Source organism: Lytechinus variegatus, chromosome 3, assembly GCF_018143015.1.
Source record: "Lytechinus variegatus isolate NC3 chromosome 3, Lvar_3.0, whole genome shotgun sequence".
Lineage (NCBI taxonomy): Eukaryota > Metazoa > Echinodermata > Echinoidea > Temnopleuroida > Toxopneustidae > Lytechinus > Lytechinus variegatus.
Genome location: NC_054742.1, coordinates 55,203,148 through 55,226,295, shown reverse-complemented (window position 1 = coordinate 55,226,295; position 23,148 = coordinate 55,203,148). Strand labels below are relative to the sequence as shown.

Here is a 23,148-nt window from a genome sequence, read left to right as displayed (position 1 = left end):
ACCCAGACTCCATACATCAATAGAAGAGATCATATGCTAAAACTCTCTGTACCACAAGCAACGATTGATGCATACAAATTCTCATATTATCCCCATACCATTCGTATCTGGAACCATCTATCAGCTGAAGCAGTTACTGCCCATCAGTTGCTGTCTTCCGGGGGTTGCCCTTCTTGTCATCAGAGGGTTAAAGCCTCCTGTAGGTTCCAGGATGCTGTAAGCACTAGGAGCATGATTTTTACTTGCACTTCACCAATTTTATTGTAAATAGAATTCCAACAAAATTATCTGCACCATCACCTGTCACAGCACATCCCATCCCAGTTTAGCTTGGAAGAGCTGCTTAAGGGATTATTCCTTCAAGGTTTAAGCTCTGCAACATATGCTCTTTCAAGAATAAAGAAAATGCTTATGAAACATTTACCCTATAACAGCAATTGTTCTGCAACATGTTCTTGCAACAACAGATCCTGTTCATATGATAAATTACCCTCACAATATCATTGCTTCACACTGTATGCCCATGGGCCTGTAATACAAAGCTGAACAATCATTGTAGAACAGTTCTATTACGATTGATTGGACTGACTACACTGTATACAATGGATCATGATTCACGAAAATCAAGAGTACAATCAATCGCTATTAACCATTGTGTTACGGGACCCTGGTATCAGATGTGCAACAAAATATAACACCCCCTCTCCTCCCACTTGATTGTCTGCAACATCCGCCCAAGGAATAGTTGCTCTTCTTATAGGGATTCTTCAGAGCATTGTTGTTGGAACATTATATTGCTATAAAAATCTCGTAATATGAGGAGCAATAGTTCATCTTTAAAGATATACATTCCTGGGATTCAAGAGGGCGTTGTTGGACATACATACAGGGCACCAACTATACAACGCCTGCGCAGATGTAACGTTCTGAATGCCCGAGCTCTTTGTGGTTGGCTCTGCCTCTCTTTGCTGTGTGAAGTGACGTCAGCAGATTTTGGGCCAGCACCATTACAGCCAAATGCAGAACAGCATAGGTGAACTATGCATGTGCTACGCGACTGGCAGATTGACAGATGCATGCAAATTACATTGATGATCTTTGTAATGGCCAGGACAGCATGCAACATAACCATCCAAAAGCATCCTCTTAAATTGTGGGAATATATACCTTATGAGGTCAGAAATCTCTGAAAAGGGCCTTCTTGTATACAAGGTATACTTTGGGGAAATGTTGAAAGCATAGAATTTTTACCATTGTCATAAACATTGCATCCCTGAATATAAATCATGCAGCGAGGCTCAACTCCCATTGGTTTTATACATGACTAAAGGACACACAATACAAGAAAAGATTGGACAATTTTTTTTTTGATGCACAACCTCTTGTGTTGTGTGCATATATTTCCACATGTACACAAGAAGCAAGTACTTTGTTATGTTCATTTTTTTTGTCTTTCTCTCTCGTTGGCTAATGAACAACTAATCTGTACATAGTAAGAAACATCTAGGGAGTGTTCTGCCTGCCAGTGAACATGTGTCATCGATGGAGCTAATTATCCAGCAATGTGAACGCTGTATGATGCATCAAAGCAATTTGGTCTTGGTGGCATGCTACTCAGCTAGCTCCATGCAAATGAGCAGCATCGATAATACCAGGCAGGGGGAACAGTCCCTTTCTCAAATATTAACATAGTATTTTTTTTTTGCCATGAATGGAAATTTTGTATGAAAAAACACTTTATACATGAACATGAAAAAAAGGCCTTCTCCCTCAATACATGATAAATAACATGTACTGTATATGAAACACGGTTTACAGAGCGGTGGAACAAACTTTGCCTTTACCATCATCATCATATAAACATTTCATTTTTTTTAATTCAAAAAGAATAAAATAGAAAAAAAACACACATACATGAGAAAAATATAGATAGAAAGGCAACATACAAAATATGTTAAATGGAGTACCCATTTCGTCAACTTTCATTGTCCCTCGCTTATTTTTTTTTTTACATTCACAATCCGCCGCATTGGACATTTACCACAAATACCTTCCAATAAGAGCTCAGGTAGGATAAATTTCCAACAAGTCTATAATTTCTATTTTATTTCTGCAATTCCATCTTTGCCTTTATAAATCTACACAATTTTAAAAGGATTCCTTTTAACAAGTACTACGATAAACATTTCAAACTTATTGTCCTGATCGGCACATTCAATGAATACTACAAAATTTAAACATGAATCTTCCAGTTTTGGAAACTGAGTAATTACACTCTCATAAGCTTGTTAAGTTATTGTAATTTGGTCAATCTATCAAATATATATAGAAAATGGGGCATTCATTCAACTGAGCGATCTTTTCTGTATTTTATAAGCGACAATATGCTATTATTTTCTCTTCCATTTTTTATTGTAACACATTAATTTTGATGAGGAATATGCCTAGTACAATTTGGAGGGAATACAACAGAAATGTACATTTCAATTCCATTACAAGAAAATAATACTGAATCCAACAAGTGATTTCGGAGCTAACTACACAACCAATTTCCTTAGTTGAAGGTTATACGCGAAGAAGATTGCATTGAAGAGAAGTTTTGAATGCTACACAGGCATCTGAGAATCAAACTGTGGTTTCTCAATGATATACTCTTAACAGGGCAACAATTATTTACATTTATATTAGTATGCACATCATTCGGAAGCAAAATTCTTGGGAAAACGAAAATGAGAAATTCCACAAACAAACCTAACTGTACACTTTATCTCTCTGGTCATGTGCAGCACTTTCCGATCCTACCGGAGAAAATCTTATGAATCATAGAACCAAAAACAAGGAGCTACATATAAAAAAATACAAACAACGATATTAATCAAAATTACAAATATACAAGAAAAAGTCTTGATTTAGATAATAAAAACAGGTAGCGACTTAAAAAAAAAGAAAGAAAGAAATAATATGAATAAACAAAAGCATGATGGAATGCAAGAGACATCTTAATGCCAAAAATGCGTAGTGACGTTAAGATAAATCAAACTTGAATCCATTTCATAAATCAAATTCATTTTGATATTTTTCATATGTCTGTTCAACAGTTTAAAATTAAAAACTAACATGCTGGATTAAGTCATGTGATTTGCTTAAGTGGTTCCGAAATTTACTCTAAATGGATATAAATTTATCATCAATAAGCCTTATGTGATTCATCAAAGACCACACTTGACATTTGGTTTGTATATTCTGTGCAATACTCATACTAGAAATCTGCTTTACATCTTGTATGAATGACTGGACCACTGGGACTGTCTTGATGTAAAGTACCTTGCAAAAAACATAAGTAAAGAAGCTACAGGCTTATATATTGAATAGGCAAACCTAGCCAATGAACATGACAGCAGCACATCAATAAATGATAAAAATGCTTGCAATTAACTGGTAAGGTTAGGTGCAGATTTGAAACATCCTGAGAAGTAGTGCAGAAACAGGGCGACCATTCTGATACAACAGCTAGTAGCTCAAGTTACATTTGTTTAGTAATTTTGCGACATGATGACACGAGTCGGATTTCTGATGCCTATGTGCTGCATCTGGCTAAAAGTAATCTCCTGCAGCATATCCGATGGAAAGGGCCGTGCTTTTACAGACACCACATGAGGTGCGATGATGATATTGTCTCCACATTGTCCCGGGCCGTCTAGACTCATCGTCACATTTGGCTCAATGTCTTGCATCACATATTTTTTTTATTGAATGGATAATTTCAAACTTTTTAATCCGTAGTAATTTAGAACAAATGGAATGGATGTTCGCCTTCAAATGCGAGAACAAAGCAGATTCCAGCATTTTGCAAAAAATGTTCATGATAGATTCTCCAGATTCTCTCAAATATTCTTTAGTACCAGTACCTGCTATCCACCCCAATCAACACCCCTGCCACGCCCCCGCCCCTCCCTCCCCATTATCCACTACCCCTAGTCGTCTTCCTCGTCACCTTCATCGTCATCATCCCTTTTCCTCTTCTCTCCCCTTGGTGCACCTTCTTCTGTTGAAGTAGAAATAAATTAGGAAAATAAAAAACATAGTTATGGGGGATATATTATTCTTGCTAGGTTCACAGTGAAAATAAGAAGACATTAATGGGGAAGTTCACCCTGATGATACAAGTTCGTTCTAGTAAAAGCAAAAAGTATTGAAGATTTCATGAAAATCTGTCACATAACAAAATTTGACCAAATAGACCAAGATGAGCATTTAAATGTTTTTCTTGAAATTACGTAAAACATTAAAATGTCATTACTTTTGCTATGGACATCCAATTTGGATGAAATTTCCAGCATTTTCCTTGTTTGATTTTTTCTCTTTTCATTCATACCAATTGTTTGTTGGGGGTGGACTTGTCCCTTTAAAGTTGACATTCATTTTTTTGCATGAGATTGAATAGTGAAAAAAAAAACATCCAAGGCAAACTGATTAAAATATTTCTAATAATACTTAGTTTATGCTGGAAGATTTGGAAATTACAGATCTGATGAAAAGTCAACTGATTCAAAAACTTGATCACTGACTACTATTCTAGTATCTTGGTCTATACCAAGCATCTCTATCTTAAAACTTTGAATCCTTTGCTGGGAGAGCTTACGCAACATCTTCGTTATTAGTGCTCATGTCAATGAAAAATTGGAAAGGTTGTTTGATCATGAGTTAACCACGAATTTGGCTTCTTATTGTTTACTTCTTTCCAAGACCTGTTTTTTTTTCTTCTTTTATTTGAAGAAATTAGCATCATATTTGATAAACAACAGATACGGTACCCCTACATGTTATATGCTCATGTCAAGTCTATAATACAGTATGAATGTTTCTAGTGTAAATTGGCCTCAAAACAGGAAAGATTTACAGAATATAGTTTATCAAATTTCTGATACAAATAAAATTAAGCAAGAATATCCATTAATAGAATAGATCATGATTATAGTTTGATGGTTCCAATTCAGATAATAATTTCTACAAATAATCTGTTATTTCAAATGGTGAAGGCAAACTTGTAAATATTTCATAATGAGTAACTATCCTACAAAAGATTTCTAAACATGCTTCAATAAAAGTCAATTAAACACATTTTTAAAATAAAACAAATGCTTCAAAGGAGGGATCCTACCATCATCCTCATCATCCTCGTCTTCATCATCAACATCATCAACATCAACATCGACCTCATTGTCAGGTTGGTAGTCCTCTTCATCTTCGTCATCATCATCCTATCAAATTACAAAAAAGAAAAAAAAATCAGTTTATATTTGAAGATTTGCCTGGAGGTAATGCTGTGCGAGAGGTTTGGATAAAACATGTGAATGATTGTCTGATGAAATGAAAGAGATGAAAATAGAATTTGAGAAAGAGAAATATGAAACTGAGAAGTATCATTCATGATATAAAGTTTTATCTTTTAAAGGACAGTTAACAAAAAAAAAGAAAAAGAAAATTTACATTTCAAGAGGCACATCGACCTCTGTTATCCGTCAAAAACTTTTATCCCAAAGAAACATTCAAAGGTCTTTCTATGGAGAAGAATACCAAAGAAAAGCAGCATTTTCTGTTTGCTTACTTTTTAAAATGAATCAATTTGATTTTCTTTCAATACTAGACATTGGATTTCATATTATTAGTTAGGTGAGGGATAATCAACACAATCTTTAAAATATAATCAGTGATGTCCTAGGCTAGGCTATTTGGAAGCACATATGTGACAGGATTTGCTGGAATTCAGATTATTCTATTTCAAATAAGATAAATAATTTCACACTGCAAAACTATATAAGCATACAGTTACCACAAAAGTTTAAACCATCATCAAACTCATTTATGTTTGACCCTATCTAGGCCGGGGTATTTTGGGAGTTCATATGGCGGGGGGGCCTCCAAAGCCCCCCTTGAGATCTCGGCCATCGACCGCGCAATTGCACCGGGTTCACTGGGACCATAATCTACAAAACTGTATAGTAATTTCTTTCATGCGAATCACTATTACGTGATTATGCTAATTTATGCATAATTAGTATGCGAAATCATACTTTTTATTCTAACTCTCTAAATAAAACTCCAAATGTACTAATTTTTTGGATAAAAACTCTTTGTGGTGTTCTTAGCAAGTGTACATGAAAAAAATTGCGATATCAAATCATTTTCTTATGTATATTATACTGCTTTTTGCAATTTCTTATGTATTTGACCTTTTGTTTTTCATTGTTTTTTCAATGAAATTTGTTGGGGACTCTTCTGAGATCATAAAAAGCATACAATAAACATTTTTAGACCAGCAAAACTAAAAATAATCATACATTTATGAATTTTGGTTGAAAACACAATAATCCAGGGATGTTACTTAGCATTAATCAAGAAGCAGGAAATCATCTAGAATGAACCACTTCATACACCCAAAAGTGTTTTCTATGTTTCTCTGTTACTGACCTGTCAAAGTTCATCAGAAGAACTATAATTGTATCTCCAATGAACTCATTAAGACTTCCCACCTCCCAACAAAAACCCCTTCAATAATTTCAAACAGGGTTTGTACACTGGGATTCTGCAATCCCAAACTGAGCATTGATCTTAGTGCTGATAATTGCAGTGATCCATAATTCCATAACTTTCACTAATTTTTGTTGATGGAAACTGAATTTTGCACATCAAGACTTACATGTAAAAAAGATACTCCCTCATCCATAAAAACCCTGTTAACAGTCAACATATGAGTTTAGTGCATGCACGAAAAGGTTAGTTGAGTACAGAGTGAGTAAAAAGAAGTGAGTCACACTTACATGTAATACACAATTGTTTAACTTTAAATATTCTCTTTGCACACATGTAGAGTATAGAGTAGGTTTTTCTAATCATTTTGCAAGATTTTTTTTTCAAGTTGAGTACAGAACTGTGTGCAAATATAGGATCATCATATCTCATTTGGCAGTGAGTTTTAAAATACAATCCATATCAAGCCCGGTATTTGATGACTTTTTCAACAAAACACATTATAGGATGCCAAGGCAGTATTGTCACCTTTCATTATCTATAAATATGGAATAAAATAAAAGACCTAAATGCAATTAAACACAGTGCAAAGAGTTGTAAAATAAGCAATATGACATGTGCAACTTCTTTTTTAAACTCACACTGGTTAACTGGTGTTAACAAAAGACAGCTTACAGTAAGCAGTTCAAGCTTTGATTAGGTGCAAGAAAAGCAGGGTGGTTTTCGGATGGACACGTCAACAAAATGAAGTAAAGTGCCTAAAGCCAGACACCAGAGTGAAATTCAAAAATTTAGGGAAACGCTTATGAATATAGAAGAAATATGTTAAGTCAACACACATTATACATACCTCCCAAATCTGAAATTCATGAAAGAGGATCAAACAATCAAGACTTTTTACAATAGAAATATTCTCTAAATTTCAAAAAATTTAAGTATACATAATTTGAAAAAAAAAGATCAATTTGGTAGACATGTTTTTTTTTAACTTGCAATGATTTCCCATTGATCGGCAAGTAATTTACCTAATGGAATTATGAATAAATGTTCCGGTCATTATATTTTTTGGAAAAAGTTCAGACTCAACAAATTTCTCTTCTTCTTTTCCGGGGGGGGGGGGGGATTACAATCAGGGCAGGTTTTTACAAAGAGTTGTGACTGGTTCTATGAATTTCAACCATTGATTGCGATAAATTCTACCATTCTCAACTATTGAAAGCCATCAATGTCAAAATCCAGAATGCATCTCTGATTAATGAGTTTAATAGAGTGCATACACTGTCAGAAGATGCTCGTGGCTCTAGCCCGGCAATATGATGCATATCTCATGTTGCATCCTTGTATTGACCAATCAGTATCATCCAAAGAGACACTTTGTACAATTCTTCAACGACAAATTTTGTCACTGATGGATTTCCCTTGTTGTGAATGATCAGATAAATCACAATTCTTTGTGAGAAGGGGTCCCGTTCCATCCGAAAACCAAAGGATATTGGGGTTTGAGCTCAGGTTTGCGATTTTTCAAAGCGGCTCTTACCCCCAGGTCTGACTTTTGTAAGTAGTTGAGGCCAATATTGTCACTCCCTTCTACCTCATCATCCTCCTCGTCCTCATCGTCTTCATCATCATCTTCATCATCGAGGTCGTCATCATCGTCATCGTCCTCATCATCAAGAGCTGGGTCGTCATCTTCGTCCTCATCTATTAAAGGAAAAAAAAAAATTTTTAGTTCTATAGAAGAGAATATTTTAGAGGTACAGAGCTCCAGCATAGATTAAGGAATGCAATGAAATTATTATTATTATTTTTTTTTTTTGCACTTTTGACAGGTTTATTTACTGCATTAGATATTCATGATTGCAATTTGAAATGTGTGTCCAAATGCAACAATGGCTTTGGAAAAGTTCAACTGTTTCTGCCACATCCATATTTTCGGATGAGTGGACACCGGCAGACTTCTAGATGTACCGCTCTTATGAAATTATTTTCATGAATTCTGGTTATTATTTATTCATTTATATTTTATTTTTGGGGGGGAGTGTAGCAATATGTTAGAAGGGGTGCAATAGGATGAAGGAACAATCTAAAAAGTTACAATGAGGTCAGAGCCTTCTTGTTGGAATGTACATCAACAAGATTAAAAATCAATTCTGCCTGGATGCATCCCTGGTGAGATACCCCAGCCCCCCCTCCCCCTCCTAATTTGCAATACTAGTAAATGGACCGGCAACCCACTCTCAGCCCAACTATACACAGATTTTAATACACCCCCTTAGCCTCATTTGGTAGGTTTATAATTATACAAAGCATATATCATTGAATGATTGACGGTCATTTACCACTGAATGTAAAAACATTGAAACTTCAAATTTGAACTAAAGACCCATCTTTTCCAGCAACAGCAACTTTGTGAAAAATGTGTGAGCTGGCACATTTGAAATTCATTTTGAATGCTTTTTAACCCTAATTCTCCCGGGGGGACCATAATGGCCCCCCCTCAACAATTTTTGCGATATATCTGCTGCGCGAAATTTTTTCACCTCGCAGCTCACTGACTTTTTACATTCAAGTCTCGCGCAAATTTTGAGACCAAATTTGTGACGCCCGGGTACGCGGTTACGACATTACGCAACATTATGCAAGTGCATGTCAGACCCAAAATTGCTCATAAACGTGATTTCATGTACAAATCCAATGCAAATTGCGTATTTAGCCAAAATTCATAAATGTATCATTATTTCTAATTTTACTGATTAAACTTAATTAATTTTGCCTTGTTTATGATCAGAATTATGTCTGGAACAATTTCCATTGAAAAAACAAAAAACAAAAAGTAAAAAAACAAAGAAATACATAAGAAATTCATAAAACAATAAAATACATAAGAAATTTATTTCCAAACCAAAGTTTTGTTGAATTACGATTGTTAAGAATGCTACAAAGAAAATTTTTACCAAAAATTAGCATTCTAGGAGCTTTATTTAGTGAATTAGAGCAAAAAGTATGATTTATGCATAAATTAGCATAATTAATTCATATAAAATAAAATCTCATTATTTTGGAAAATTTTACCATACAGCCTTGTAGATTACATCGCACACTACCAGCGTGCAAATTTTTGCGTCGCTCGCGCGATCGGCGGCCGAGATCTAAAGGGGGGGCCATTATGGCCCCCCCCCCGGAATGACAAGAATCAAAATACCCCGGGAGATTTAGGGTTAACAGATAAATGGCACTACGCAAATGCTGTTCATCATCATCTTCATCATTATCTTTATTTTGCTCTAGTTTTGGTTTTAATCAATAGTTACCTGAATCTTCGTCTGAGTCAACATCTTCAACGACAGCATCGTCTTCCTCATCCTCCTCCTCGTCTTCTTCATCCTCCTCATCTTCCTCATTTTCTGTACCTAATTAACAGAAGAAGGATAAGATATGAATTTACAATGTATTGTCATGCCTATAGTAGGGTAAAATTTACAGCTGGCCCATAATTGATGTTCTGTAAATCTACCACATATATTCAACAATTTAACTTGCAACGACATTTGTGTACTATTTTAAATGTCAATTTCAAGCAGTATTGAATTTCAAAACAAAGACCAAGATCTATCACATTTACCGTGTTTACACATTGACTCGGCTCGGGGGTTGAACACGAGAGCCGTGCTCAACACGGCAATTTTATGCTGTGTAAACGCGATCAGAGTGATCCGCGAGCCGTGTCGAACACGGCTTTATCGATCCTACAAAATCGAAGGTTTCAACCCGCGACCCGAGTCAGACTCGGCAATTTTTTCGTGTGTAAACAGAAAGCCGTGTCGAACTCTCTTGACCTAGGTCACTGCACGCGCTTTCACTTTTGGCATTGTTGTTGTTCGCACGGACAAGATTTGATTCCGGCGGTGAATTTCCCGCCTTTAATTTGCGACGTCTTAATTCTTCTTCCGTTCGAGATCTGCGAGCCGTGTTGAACTCGCCTTTTCATATGTACGTATGAACGCGATCTCTGATCCCTTCTTCGCAGTCTTCAACCCGGCTCGCGGATTCAACACGCGAGCCGAGTCGATGTGTAAACACGGTATTTGTTAACATCGATAGATTGTGATTCTACACTCGCCACACATGCAATCAGCCTACTCGCCCAGACGTAGCGGAGCAATAACGGACACTACCTCAGTTTGGTGCCTTGATAAAATATGAACCAGTCTCGCCTGATTTTGCGATCAATAAAATATGCAACATGATCTTTTGACCCCTAGATGACCTTTGACCCTATCATCCTCAAAGAACACATGTGTGTTAGTACCAAAAGATCATTGCACAAAAAACTTCAAAAGAGGAACATAACTTCATGTCATTTGACCTTTGACTCCATCATTCTCATGAGGTCACATGTGGTATTGCACAAGGATCATATGTACCAAGTATGAATATAATTCATGCAAAAGTAAAGAAATGAGATTGAGTTGAACAAAAGCTTAAACATTTTCAAACAGACCAACAGACTAAGAGGGAAAGTGATTACTAGGTCTCTGCCGAACTTCATTCAGACAAGACAAAAATTGATAGTCATAAGTGTATCGATCTACATGATCATAATAACCTACTCTTTTTCTAATTCATCAATTCACTAATCAATACAATGAATGACTGTAAAAACAGGAATCAATATTGACAAATTAAATCCTGGTTAGAATAAGGAGAGGAGTATGGCAGGGAAAGATGAAAAAAGAAGAGAAGGAAAAAGAGAAGGAGGAGGATAAAGAGAAGAAGAAAAAGAAACAGTTCTTCAAAACATATATTAAGGAGGGTAATTAAATAAGACCATGTTCTAATCTACATGTACTTTCTTAAACCAGTTTAACCAATAATGGGAACGCTCGAAGTGGTTTTGGAAGTGATCAAACAAGTTTCGAAAACCACCTCATGATTAGATTTTAAAGACCATGTTGCCTAGTTAAACTGGTATAGGCATACTCATAGGTGAAGACAGAACCGTTCTTCGGGAAGCAATCTTCACCCAGTTGGGCGCGCTACTCAATACAAAGTGTGTACATGTAGAGTACCGATGATTATGCCTAAATTGCGATGCCACACTTCGCGAGAAAAATGTGACCCCACTGAGAGCGTTTCCATAGCAACAAGACCACTTTACGCAAAGTGCTTCTCGAAAACAGTTCAAGAGATTGTGATGACAACGCTAGCGAAGTGATCTTTTAAACTAATATCCTGAACTCAAGTTCAAGAAAATAGATCAATGAGAATGGGACCTTAGTAGAAAATTTGGAGGACAACAATAGTAATGTGATAAAAATTTAGTTAAAACTCTCGCCCCAACGGAAATAAAAAGTTGAAGGAAGCAATTTCTTACCATCTTCATCCTCATCTTCTGAAGGACTTGAATTGTCCGCTACATCCCCACTTGATCCCTTGAACCCATCTAAGCTCTTGAGCGACGTTAACAGCTTGAAGACTTCTTCTCTGTAGTTAGTTAGGCGTGTTACATCATTGCGGAATAAGTCTAGGTGCGTTAGCTTTGGTAACTCTTTCTGTGATGGGTAAGGGCCAGGGAAAATTCAATTTTCTTTTTAGTGTCCAGGCTAGTTTTCACAAACTACTTGCTAAATCTACAACATTGATTAAGCTTTACATTGCAGTGAATGGGAGCATTTCAGACATAAAATTGCCCTAAGCTCCCTGTATATTTATTTTTTCTTTAATTCAATATTTATTATCAAGACTTTTCTTTCGAACAGGTAACAAGGGTCCTTTTGTATTACCACAATTAAGTAAATAAAAGCCTTTATTTTTGCATTGCTTTACTAATAAAATGTTGTTCGCACTCAACCATGACATGGTTCAAAATATCATTGTAAAACACATGAAAATTTGAATTGTTGAAAAACATGTACATGTACAATTTTATCACATGTGCAATAAGATTCACTTGAACAAAAGTCTTTTGGACTTATCGGTTGCGCCATTTTAGTCATTGCACAGAATAATTTTGCTTGTAATAACCAAATTTGAGCAATTTCTTTCACAAGAAAAAAAGCTCAGTTTTGAAATCTGCTACACAAATGACTCTTTGAGCAGCAGTCTCTCTAAAAAAAAGTGGAACAAACTGCATTGCGATACAAAGAAAATTGTCCCCTGCATTGCCATATCAAATTATTAATCACTATTGTATTTAATAAATATAAATTCCCACAATGACTCGAAAAGCAATTTAATGCCCAGGCCTATTCCCTAATTCAAACAAAACAAATACTGTCTGCTAAAAACTTGGCAGACTGTCCTGTACTCACCAAAGGTTCTAATGCATTAATCGTTGATATTTTGTTGTTACTCAGGTTAAGGTGTGTGAGGTTCGGACATCCGGTAAGAAATTTTAAGTTAATTTTGATTGCATTATCGCTTAATTCCAGCTGTAATAAAGAGAAAGGAAGAAAATCATGGTAAGCATATTTCCTTCAAAAGTGTACACGAAAATTCGCTATCATTAACAATATATACTGTAGTCAAACCTCCTTTAGTATTCATCAGGCTGTACAGAAAAAAAAATGTAAACGTCCTATTAATCCTACATGTATTCTTGGGATTAAAATTTTTGTTTCCCTTAAAAAGATAGTAGACAGTAGACACAGGCTCTAGACAAGTCAGATTAACATTAGGTGGTTTCAGACCGCCTCGAAGTTCGTCAGGTCCAGGTATTCTCTGATCAGGAAATTTACCCCGATCAGAAAATACCAGGTATTTTGGTAATGTGAAAGCAAACTACACATAATTTCCCCGAAAGAAAATACCCGCTCAATAGTAGGTACTTGGCGAAATTACGAGAACTTTCGCAGGGATTTTTCCAAGGTCGCAGGTATTTTGGCGATGTGAAAGCAATTTACGAGAACTTTTAGCCCAGCGTGTCGTTGGGCGCGGCGGCGTGGGTGGCTGCTGGGCTAGTGATTTTGAATCTCTCGCCTTGCCTGCTTATCAGACCACACAGCGCATGCTCGTAACTTCGGGAACTTATCCCGAAGGGTATGTTTCGGGGTGGTGTGAGAATGTAGAAATAATTAATGGGTATTTTTAGCCTAAACAAGTTCTCGTAATTTAACGGGGATTCTTGTGATCGAGGCGGTTTGAAACCACATATTAGCTCCCCTCCCCACACTAAAAAAGGGTCGAAAGGTGACATGCCCCTAAAATTTCCTGATATTAGTCCTTGGTTGTAAAGAACCAAGCTGTAAACTGAATTCAAGAACAATCCAAATTGAATGTAATTTGACATTTAGTAGAGCTTTTAATGTAGGCCCCCCCCCCCATACAAAAAGATAATAATACTTTTTTTTCTGATTCACAATTTTCACATATGAACTGACAAACTCAGGACATCATTAAATACCAAATTCTTCTGAGTTTGTAAGTCAGGGCGAACGAACCGGCGAAGCATATTATAGTGTTCTAGGTTTATTAGACATTTACATACATACATACATGTAGTTACAGATAGGTGAATCGTACTGATTGGTTTACAAGAGGGACTGTCCCCAAGTACATAATTGTATATGAAGTTTGACCTTTTCCTGGCTTATTTATTTCAAGCAAATAAGGCTAAGTTTTCTGGTTTATATCAACAGTAATACTGTCTTCACTCCATTTTAGGTGAAGAAATTAAACTTGACCACATGAAAGATATAGACAATAGACAATTACATGTTGGGAATATTGGGGTTAGTTGGAACGCGGGGTAAGTTGAACTTGAACTTGAAACATTGTAATTTTCTTTAACACCTATTAATAAATTTATACAATACTGCCATCTATTTATTGCCATTAGCAACAGGCAGCAACAGCCATCCACCATATCACAGACAACACATGTGCAACAAGCCTGGTGAAGTTAGAAAGGAATGTTTGTTTTACCTTCTGAGTATTTTTTTTTTTTTCAAAAATGCTTTATTATCTCAGGAAAGTATCAAGTTGGCCAGTTTGGGGTATAATAAACACTTGTACCAAGCTACAAATAAGGTTATCAATATGCCATGGTGAAGTCCCTTTTTATTGATGTAAGCTTGTACATGTCACATGGGCCACTTGGGTTAATTGGAACAAAACTACTTGATTGAGGGGTCGCATACATGTATCATGTGTAATAGAAAACATAAAGTTCAACAAATCAGAATACACACCTGTAATATTTTGAACTTAAAATAAATAAGCAAATAAGCTAAAACCACGTAGTAGTATTAGTATAATCCTTAATTGACCATGCAGTGTTCCTTACCCCATACCATGTTCCAACTTACTCATAATATATGGGGAAAGTTGCAACACTTGAGATGGTCTTGTTCAAGGTGGATTTTATCAGTAACCATCAGAGAATTTTAAGGGTACATTTGTAGCCCTTAGATATATGCTTTAAGCTGATATGATTGTTTCTTGAATAAAATCTATTTGGACTGTACAGCCATATTTGCCACAAATGTTCCAACTGACCCCAATCTCCCCTACTATTTTTTTTATTCACAAATACATGTATATCAGTACTGTAATTATTCAGTTTTTATATGGAATTTGTAGTAATACTAATAAAGCTTGCAAGCATACAGTTGTATGGAGCAGTGTGGCCCAGTGGATTAGTCTCCAGACATTGAAACATAGGGTCATGGGTTCCAATCCCAGCTATGGCATAGCTCAACTCAACCCAGGCGAAATAAATAGGTAACAGCAGGAAGTAATTCCTCAAAAAGCTTTGAGCACTGGAATCAGTAGACTAGCAATAGTTGTAGTTGGGTAATACAGGAGCACCTTACATGGTATATATGAGCTATGAAAGTACCTTATATCATTGTTTAATATCCCTGTATCAGACTTAACTGAGAATAGGTTTATCTCACATGGGGTTTCATGAAACAAATAGCAATTTTCACTAATTTATTCTTACCCAATCAGATGCAAGGATTTCAGCTGACTACACTTGACAGTGAAAATCACTGACTATTTGATCCTGTAACCCTTACCAGACCAGGGTTTTTTGGGTGTTGAGAGTTTAATTGGAGCATAACAATGAATACACAAACTTAGAATCTGTGTCAAACACATAACGAAACAGCAATTTCAAAGTTGCCATTTATTCACTCACAGAATATTTTGAAAGACAAAATGCAAACTTTTCATTTATGATCAATTCTTTAAAATCTGGAGGTGTTTCTTAACAGCAAAGTTGGTACAGAACTACTTACCCTTTGTAGTTTTGGAAGCTTTGGGAAATCCTGTAGACTTGTGAGTCTCGTGTTGATCATGCTTAATCTTTCCAAACTAACAAAGTCATCTGTGAGTCCTTCAATCTTGCCTCCACTATTACAGTTATCGAGCATCAGATCAGTAACCTAAAAACAAACAAAAACAACAATAAGATTCAGAATTCATCAAACTAAAGGGTCCTGTGACTCCTGTCTCATCAAGAGTAATTTAAATATGTATATCATACAATTTAAACAACCGAAATATATCAATGTCATCACTTTACGTATAAAATACACAGAATTTTCTAGGAAAACAAAGAGTAGCATAGTTATTGTTCAACACAACTTGCACACACCTTTACATGTAATACATTATACATTTCATATTTTAGAAAACAAATTTACTAAACATATTGATGTCACTTGCTTTCCATACGTATACAAGATGTAAGCTACAGATCAATCACAAATTTTTCCTAGATGGAAACAGGGGTTTCACAAAGCTCCATCATGCTTAGTGCCAATACAGCAACACCAACATAATGTGTAACCTCACTGATTAATACATTCAGTAGGCATGATTTGACCAATATAATGATGTGTTTTATATCGAACATCACTACATTTGTATAAATTTAAGTGTAACTCTATGTCACACAATTGTGAAACACCCCAATCATATGAATCATATGTCTGTACTGGTTAAGAGTAACATATATGGGTTCACAACATGGTACTTTCTTCTCCCAACTTTCTCAACACAAGATGGCACTATTCAATGTGTAAGTGCAGTGTCATATGGAATCTGGCAAATATTACTAACATGTCAACACAACTACATTAGAAAAATTACAAATTGTAAGCTGTTCAAACATGTATGTTTGCACTATTAAGGAAATTAACATATTAATAACGTTCTTCATGCAATCGACGCATTAACACTAGCGCGTACATCAAATAAGTTACCTGATTACGCAACTTGTAAGCAGTGAGAGACATAAGGCTGCAATTGACAATACAACGCAGTTATATTCACTGATGTGACGTCAAAACCTAGAATATAATAAATGCAATCCTCGCAGCTATGGTCACATGATGGCGTATTGACCTATCACTGAAAAGGGTATATTTTTGGAACTCAAGTTCTTAACCACAACAAAGTAAACAATCTTCAAGCCATTACTTTCATGGTTTTACTTTGGAATCCATTTTTATTTTATTTTATTTATTTTTTGTTTATTTATTAATTTTTTCTTTGGGGGGGAGGGGGCTTCATATTCAGCACCCCTACCATTCATGCACAAACTATTCGGGCAAAACCAGTGGTGGATCCAGATAAATACACCATTTTTACCAAAGTGTGCCCCCCCCTTGAAAGTGGAGACTCCCTTCTTTTTTGCTTGTCAAATTTCTTGGGAATAAATGACCTTCAAGTCCTTCATTTAGATGAAAACCTTTTTTTTGCTTGACAAATTTTCATTGGAAAATTGCAACCCCCCCCCTCCTCCTTTGGAAAATCCTGGATCTGCCCCTGGGTAAAACTTATCATGCATAAAAAAAATGAAAATATCATCTATTAAATATTATTACAAAACTTTCTACTAAATTACTGAAGACTACATACATGTATTACAAGGTCCATATTTTATAAATCTACATCTGTAAGTCTACTTTCAGGCAGATCTCTTCTGGATTAGAACTTTTTCTACCCATATTTCCATCATTTTACAGGTTTTTGTTTTCAAAATCAATGTTTGTTTTCCTTAACTTTGCTCAGATTAGGTTTGTTCCATTTTTCTGGCTGGTTGGGTTGTCAATGGCATCATATCAATCATCCCACTTAAAAATACTATTTTGGGGTACTTCATTCTGTTTTGAAATACAGGGGGAACTATTAGAGGGGGGTGCAGGGCAAATTTGCCCCCTAAATGCCAAAATGAGCCCTGAAAATTCTCATACCTTGCATGCATAGACAGCTAGGGTCCAATGCCATTATGTAACAATTTCTGGATAGTCAGAATAATTCTGCACAACGGAGTGGTTATGGGAAATGTTGATGATGGGGGTAGGTAGGCCTGCATGTATGTGTACATTGACATTCAACCAACCATCCCCCCCCCCCCCGGCCGCCATTCATGGTTAATAGTCTGGGGTAAACCAGGGCCCCGTCTTATGAAGAGTTATGATTGATCCAATCAATCACAACTATGGAAGGCCAGCAAGGTCAACATCTAAAATCCATGTTCAAAATATTTTTCAGATGTGATGTATATTCATATACATTCATGCATTCTTTGTTATATTGAAAATTCACTGTGCTTCTCTTTGTTTACAATGTCCTTTGTAAACAAAGGGGAACACAATGAATTAAAAAGAAAACAATGAATTTATGAATATATATGAATATACATCACATCTGAAAAATATTTTGAACATGCATTTTAGATGTTGACCTTGCTGGCTTTCCATAGTTGCGATTGATCGGATCGACAAGTCTTTGTAGTTTGTAAGACGGGCCCCCTGGTCTACCAGTACCAATAGTCAATACTTGTATCAATTGAATTCTGATAAACCAAAACAACACTGACTGTTGTTGAGTGTATGGCACTATGGAAGTCATCCACACTACACAGTATTATTGACAATTTGTGCACCACTGACTGGCAGTGTGGCACTGCCACTAGCCCTCACTCAGTATATATATCCTCCCAGTAGTAAGAGCTGAGGTGGGTCAATCTGTCTTGTCTGGCTGAGCCGACTTTCCAAAAAATGCCAAAGTTGACATTTCAATGTTTTGACTGAACTATAAACATCAACAATATTTATCTCCTGCTCAAATTTTACAGAATACATTATAACACTGCCTCTAGCTTTGATTCATTGTTGATTTCAGCACGCACGATCACTCCATTTAGAAATTATTGAACAAAAATGACGAGCCGAGAGGCCTTCTTTTATGTGTGGCGCGAATTCGCGTCGACTTTGAATTTCAAAAGTTTTACACACATCTCAACGTGTTACCGTACGCTACGTTGTAATGGTAGTGCTGCATGCAGCGCAGACACATGTGCACTGTATGGGGAATACACAAACCGTTTAGCTCAATGGCATCAACTTGGTCAACGACCGTCATTTCTAAACAGACATGGTTGGGTATTGGAGGATTTTATATGGTATCAGAAAGGTTTTAAGTTTTCAAATTATGTGGAATATATTCTTATGATATAATGTGAGTGACCTATACTAATGAAAAGTTTTAAAAATACTTCAAACAATGTGAAATTTTAGACACAGTATCATGTTCCGACCACCGAAATGGGTAAAAAAAAAAATGGCAGCGATCCTATGCATCTGAAAATAAAACACAACAGTCCACAAAGGAGAATAACAAGCGGAACATTTTGGAATTTTATGAATATATACTTCTAATGAAAATTACCTTCTGCGGATCTGCACCACGTAACTCCAGCTCGATTCTCCGATCCATCGTGGGTGCTGTTGTCATGCTCTTCAAAACTACTCCCTGCACTTTCCGATTGTCGGCGGGTGCGCTATCGCTGGTTCGAGCTGAGCAGCAGTAAAATTTGTAGAGCTAAGTTAGCCGGTCGCGGGGGTACGGTACCTCGATCATACACTGCAGCGTCCAACGTATATACACGCGCTGTATGTGTTGTCTCACTGCACTAGCTAGCTGGAGCTAGCAACTCCTTGAATCGGGCTAGGTGACTGCCGCGCATTGGTCGATTGGAATTGCATGCTTTTCGTACACACGGTACGGCGATGTGTATATTTCGTCATTGACTGTACAACAGTTTACAATAGACGTGCAATAGACGTGTAGCATATAGGCCAACATGTATTTCTATGTAGAGAAGGCGTAAGCACGGTAATTTAAAGCTGCATTACTTAATCATATGCATTTCAATGCTTCAGAAAGAATATGCCTAAAGTGTACCAGAAAATAATATCCACACAACGTCAATGATGAGATTTATGATGATAATGAATTGAAAATAATGATAAATGCTGGTAATGATACTGAAATGTTAATTCGATTAATATAAATGTTAATGATAAACATTATTATAAATCCGAGTATAAATCATAGGTCTATTACAAATTAGTGATAATACTGATGACGATCATGATCATAATAGATAGATACATAGATAGATAACACAAGTGAAATGAAGATATCAACAAGTAGGCCTACAGAAAGTTAAAAATGGCATTGATGATCGACGTAATTGATAAAGTTATAATAGAGAAGTAATTTTTCACTTAATTTCTTTTTAAGATATTTCGGTCGTACCAGCATTACGATTCATGAAAGTGAATTAAAAATGGATTATATAGGCCTAACTACCTTTCAATATCAGTCGACATTCCCTGTTTTCTTACATCAGGGGCGGGGGTAGGGGGCACCCCCCCCCAAAAAAAATAATAATAATGATGAATAAATAAAAGAAATTACCCTAAGGGGAAAAAACATTTTCTTCAAAGTGGAAAGTGCCCTTTTTTCAAATTGGAATGTGCCCTTTTTCAAAATGAAACACAGTCATGAAGTAAAACACAATAAATTTTTAGGTTAGAAAATAATTAAATTATTGTGTATTAATGTACCCATTCTGCCCTTGGTTACAAAATGCTTAGAATGTCCAGTTTTTCAGGTTATAATATCACAAATTTTTGGCTCACGTTACGCTCGAATCGATTATTGTTTAGTAAGGTATGCCTATTCATTCTGTTCTTGGTTACAAAAATTGCTTAGAAGTCAAGTTTTCAGGTTGGAATATCACAAATCAAGCTTCGCGCTCGCATTTTTCGATTGGTGAGATATGTATCTTATTCATCAGTCACTAAATGCAGTCTTTGTCAGTTTTTTTTCTGGTCAGTACAATGAAATTTTCAGCTCACACTTCACGTTCGCGTTATAGATGCACATTTTTTTCATGATAACAAACTAAGTGCTCGGAATGTTTAATTTTCATGTCTTATTACATTAAATGTTCAAAAGTTTGAGCTCGCGAACTTTCCTCAAGGATGTCCTTTTACTGGCAGTTATATTAGCGCCATAAGTTTCATAGCAGCTTCAGATATGAAAAACTTTCCAACCCATTCGCGGAAAAAAAATCAAAGCCCCAATCAGTATATTTATCACTCAGAAATCACTTCAAATAAATACTTCACGCAGATGGTAATCTCATGGTAAAAATATCTGTTTAGTGCATCAACTAATGCATCGGTTTGACATAATTTTATATAAGTGCCCTTTTTAGGGTTTTGCCCCCCCCAAAAAAAAAAAAAAGTTCCGCCGCTCGGCATGTTGTAAAAAAACAGCATTATTTGGTATCCTTGTTTTCTTCTCACGCGTTAGATGAAACCAGAGGTGCTTTTGAATTTAAATGAAACCAGATTTAAAGGTGTGGATCCAGGATTGTGGTGAGGGGGTGCATTTAGTCCAAAATATTTGAACCCCCCCCCCCAAAAAAAAGGGGTGGGCATCTTGGTAAAAAAAACAAGGGCACGGGTCTCCCGAAAAAAAGACGAACAAACCCGGAGAAAAAATGTTATTTTTTGTTCCAATTCATGGGGGGTACCCTTACCTTCCGCTCCGCTCCCTGCTTCTGCGCCTGATATAAGTAATTTTAATACAAAAAAAAATGCAATGGAGGCTCTCCCCTTGAAGTTCAAAACCAGATTCTCACTTGAAGTGCCCTGATGACGATAAAAAAAACTTTAAGCTTTGCCATTAAAAAAAAATTGACCTTGGTCATGTGACCTAGAACTCAGGCATGATGTTCAGTAAAACGTGATTACCCTTATGTTTAAGTTTCATGAACTCGGTCCATATACTTTTCAAGTTATGATGCCAGTATTTCAACCTTGGATAAGCCACTTCAGTGTTGACGACGCCGCCGACGCCGTTGTCGCCGCCGCCGTCCGAAAAGCGGCGCCTATATAGTCTCCTATATACTACTTTGCAGGCGAGACAAAAATGGATTGAAAATTGATTTAATGCATTAGATATACATTGCTGCAATTTCTTTCATTATAAGGAAGACATAATTTATTATTCACACATGAATGAAAAAAAAATGTGTTTTCATGTTATAACTCAAGAAAGGGAAAGTAATGACGTCACGTTATCGGGATTGGGGATTCCCCTCCCCGCGCCACTGCTGCGCTGCTATGCTCCATTCAATTTCCTCTCATTGTGATTTTGATTGTGATGTCAAAATGAGTCCGATTGCAGCTGCGCATTGTGACGTCATAAATTCAGTTCACAAAAATCATGGATGTGCATTGTGACGTCATGATGAGATAACCATAACGCACGGAGCGTTCAGAGTTAAAAAGGGACATTATAAGCAATTTTTTTGTAATCATAATATGTAACTGTGTCGCTAAACAAACAATGCGAGCGCGAAGCGCGAGCTAATTTTTTTTATATATTGACCATAAATAGAGAAATTTTAAGGAATATATTTCAGAATCCATTAAGAGTATAAATATCTCACCACAGTCATCTAATGCTAGTGCCATCCTTTGCTGATTTTGTTAGAATTACATCTAAGCACAGTCATGAAGCACCTTTTGTAGTCATTGTAATCATGATTATCATACGCATTTTACTAATCAAATACGGCAAGCGCGAAGCGCGGGATGGAAACTTAGGAAATTTAGACCTGAAGAGGGGCATTCTAAGGCTTGTTTGTATGTATTCCCTAAAACCGTATGTATTTCACTAACCAAATAAAGCGAGCGCGAAGCGCGAGCTGAAATTTTTGTACCCAAAACATGGATATTTTAAGGACTATGCTTTTTATGAATCCATTAAGAGTATACATATCTCACCATAGTCATTTATTTATCATCTAAAATACCAGTGCCAAGCGCTTGCCGATTTTGTTACAATTACATCTAAACACATGAAGTACTTTTTGAAGTCATCATTGTAATCATGAGTATCATGAGCATCTCACTAATCAAATACTGCGAGCGCGAGCTGAAAATTGTTGATATTCAGATCAGAAAAATTGACATTTTAAGGACTGATTTAAGGAGTTCATGAAGAGCAGAAATCTCACAAATCCACTAATGCGAACGTTAGCACAGACAAGAAAATAATGTAGGGTAGAAAAATAGGGCAATCACTTCAAGTAGTCATGAAAAAGAAGAATATGTCACTACATAAAGCAATAATAACTCGAATTGCGAGGAAATAATTTTGTGTATATTGATTTGAAAACGGGAGGTTTTAGTACAACAGGATTATATATCTCGTTAAACAGTCTATGCGAGCACCAGGAACAATGAAGCAAATAATGTTTCATAAAGTAATGAAAAAAAAATGCTTCTTATGTAATAC

General features: G+C 36.1%; 1 protein-coding gene across 5 annotated transcripts; it reads right to left on the bottom strand.

Annotated features, from left to right (window-relative positions):
- Positions 1-1,378: 1,378 nt before the first annotated feature.
- LOC121411410 (acidic leucine-rich nuclear phosphoprotein 32 family member B-like) lies at positions 1,379-19,564 on the bottom strand. Of its 5 annotated transcripts, none has more exons than XM_041604133.1 (9): positions 19,216-19,564; positions 15,774-15,920; positions 12,843-12,962; positions 11,906-12,083; positions 9,843-9,941; positions 8,069-8,232; positions 7,382-7,390; positions 5,162-5,261; positions 1,379-4,042 (listed from the first exon to the last, which is right to left on the bottom strand). In XM_041604133.1, the coding sequence occupies exons 1-9, from the start codon at positions 19,279-19,281 to the stop codon at positions 3,975-3,977; spliced, it is 951 nt and encodes a 316-aa protein (XP_041460067.1). In that variant the 5' UTR covers positions 19,282-19,564; the 3' UTR covers positions 1,379-3,974. The 5 variants fall into 5 exon arrangements, with proteins under 5 accessions (XP_041460067.1, XP_041460066.1, XP_041460069.1 ...); XM_041604132.1 differs by having other exon boundaries at positions 1,379-4,045; positions 19,216-19,557; XM_041604135.1 differs by having other exon boundaries at positions 1,379-4,045; positions 8,123-8,232; positions 19,216-19,557.
- Positions 19,565-23,148: the final 3,584 nt, after the last annotated feature.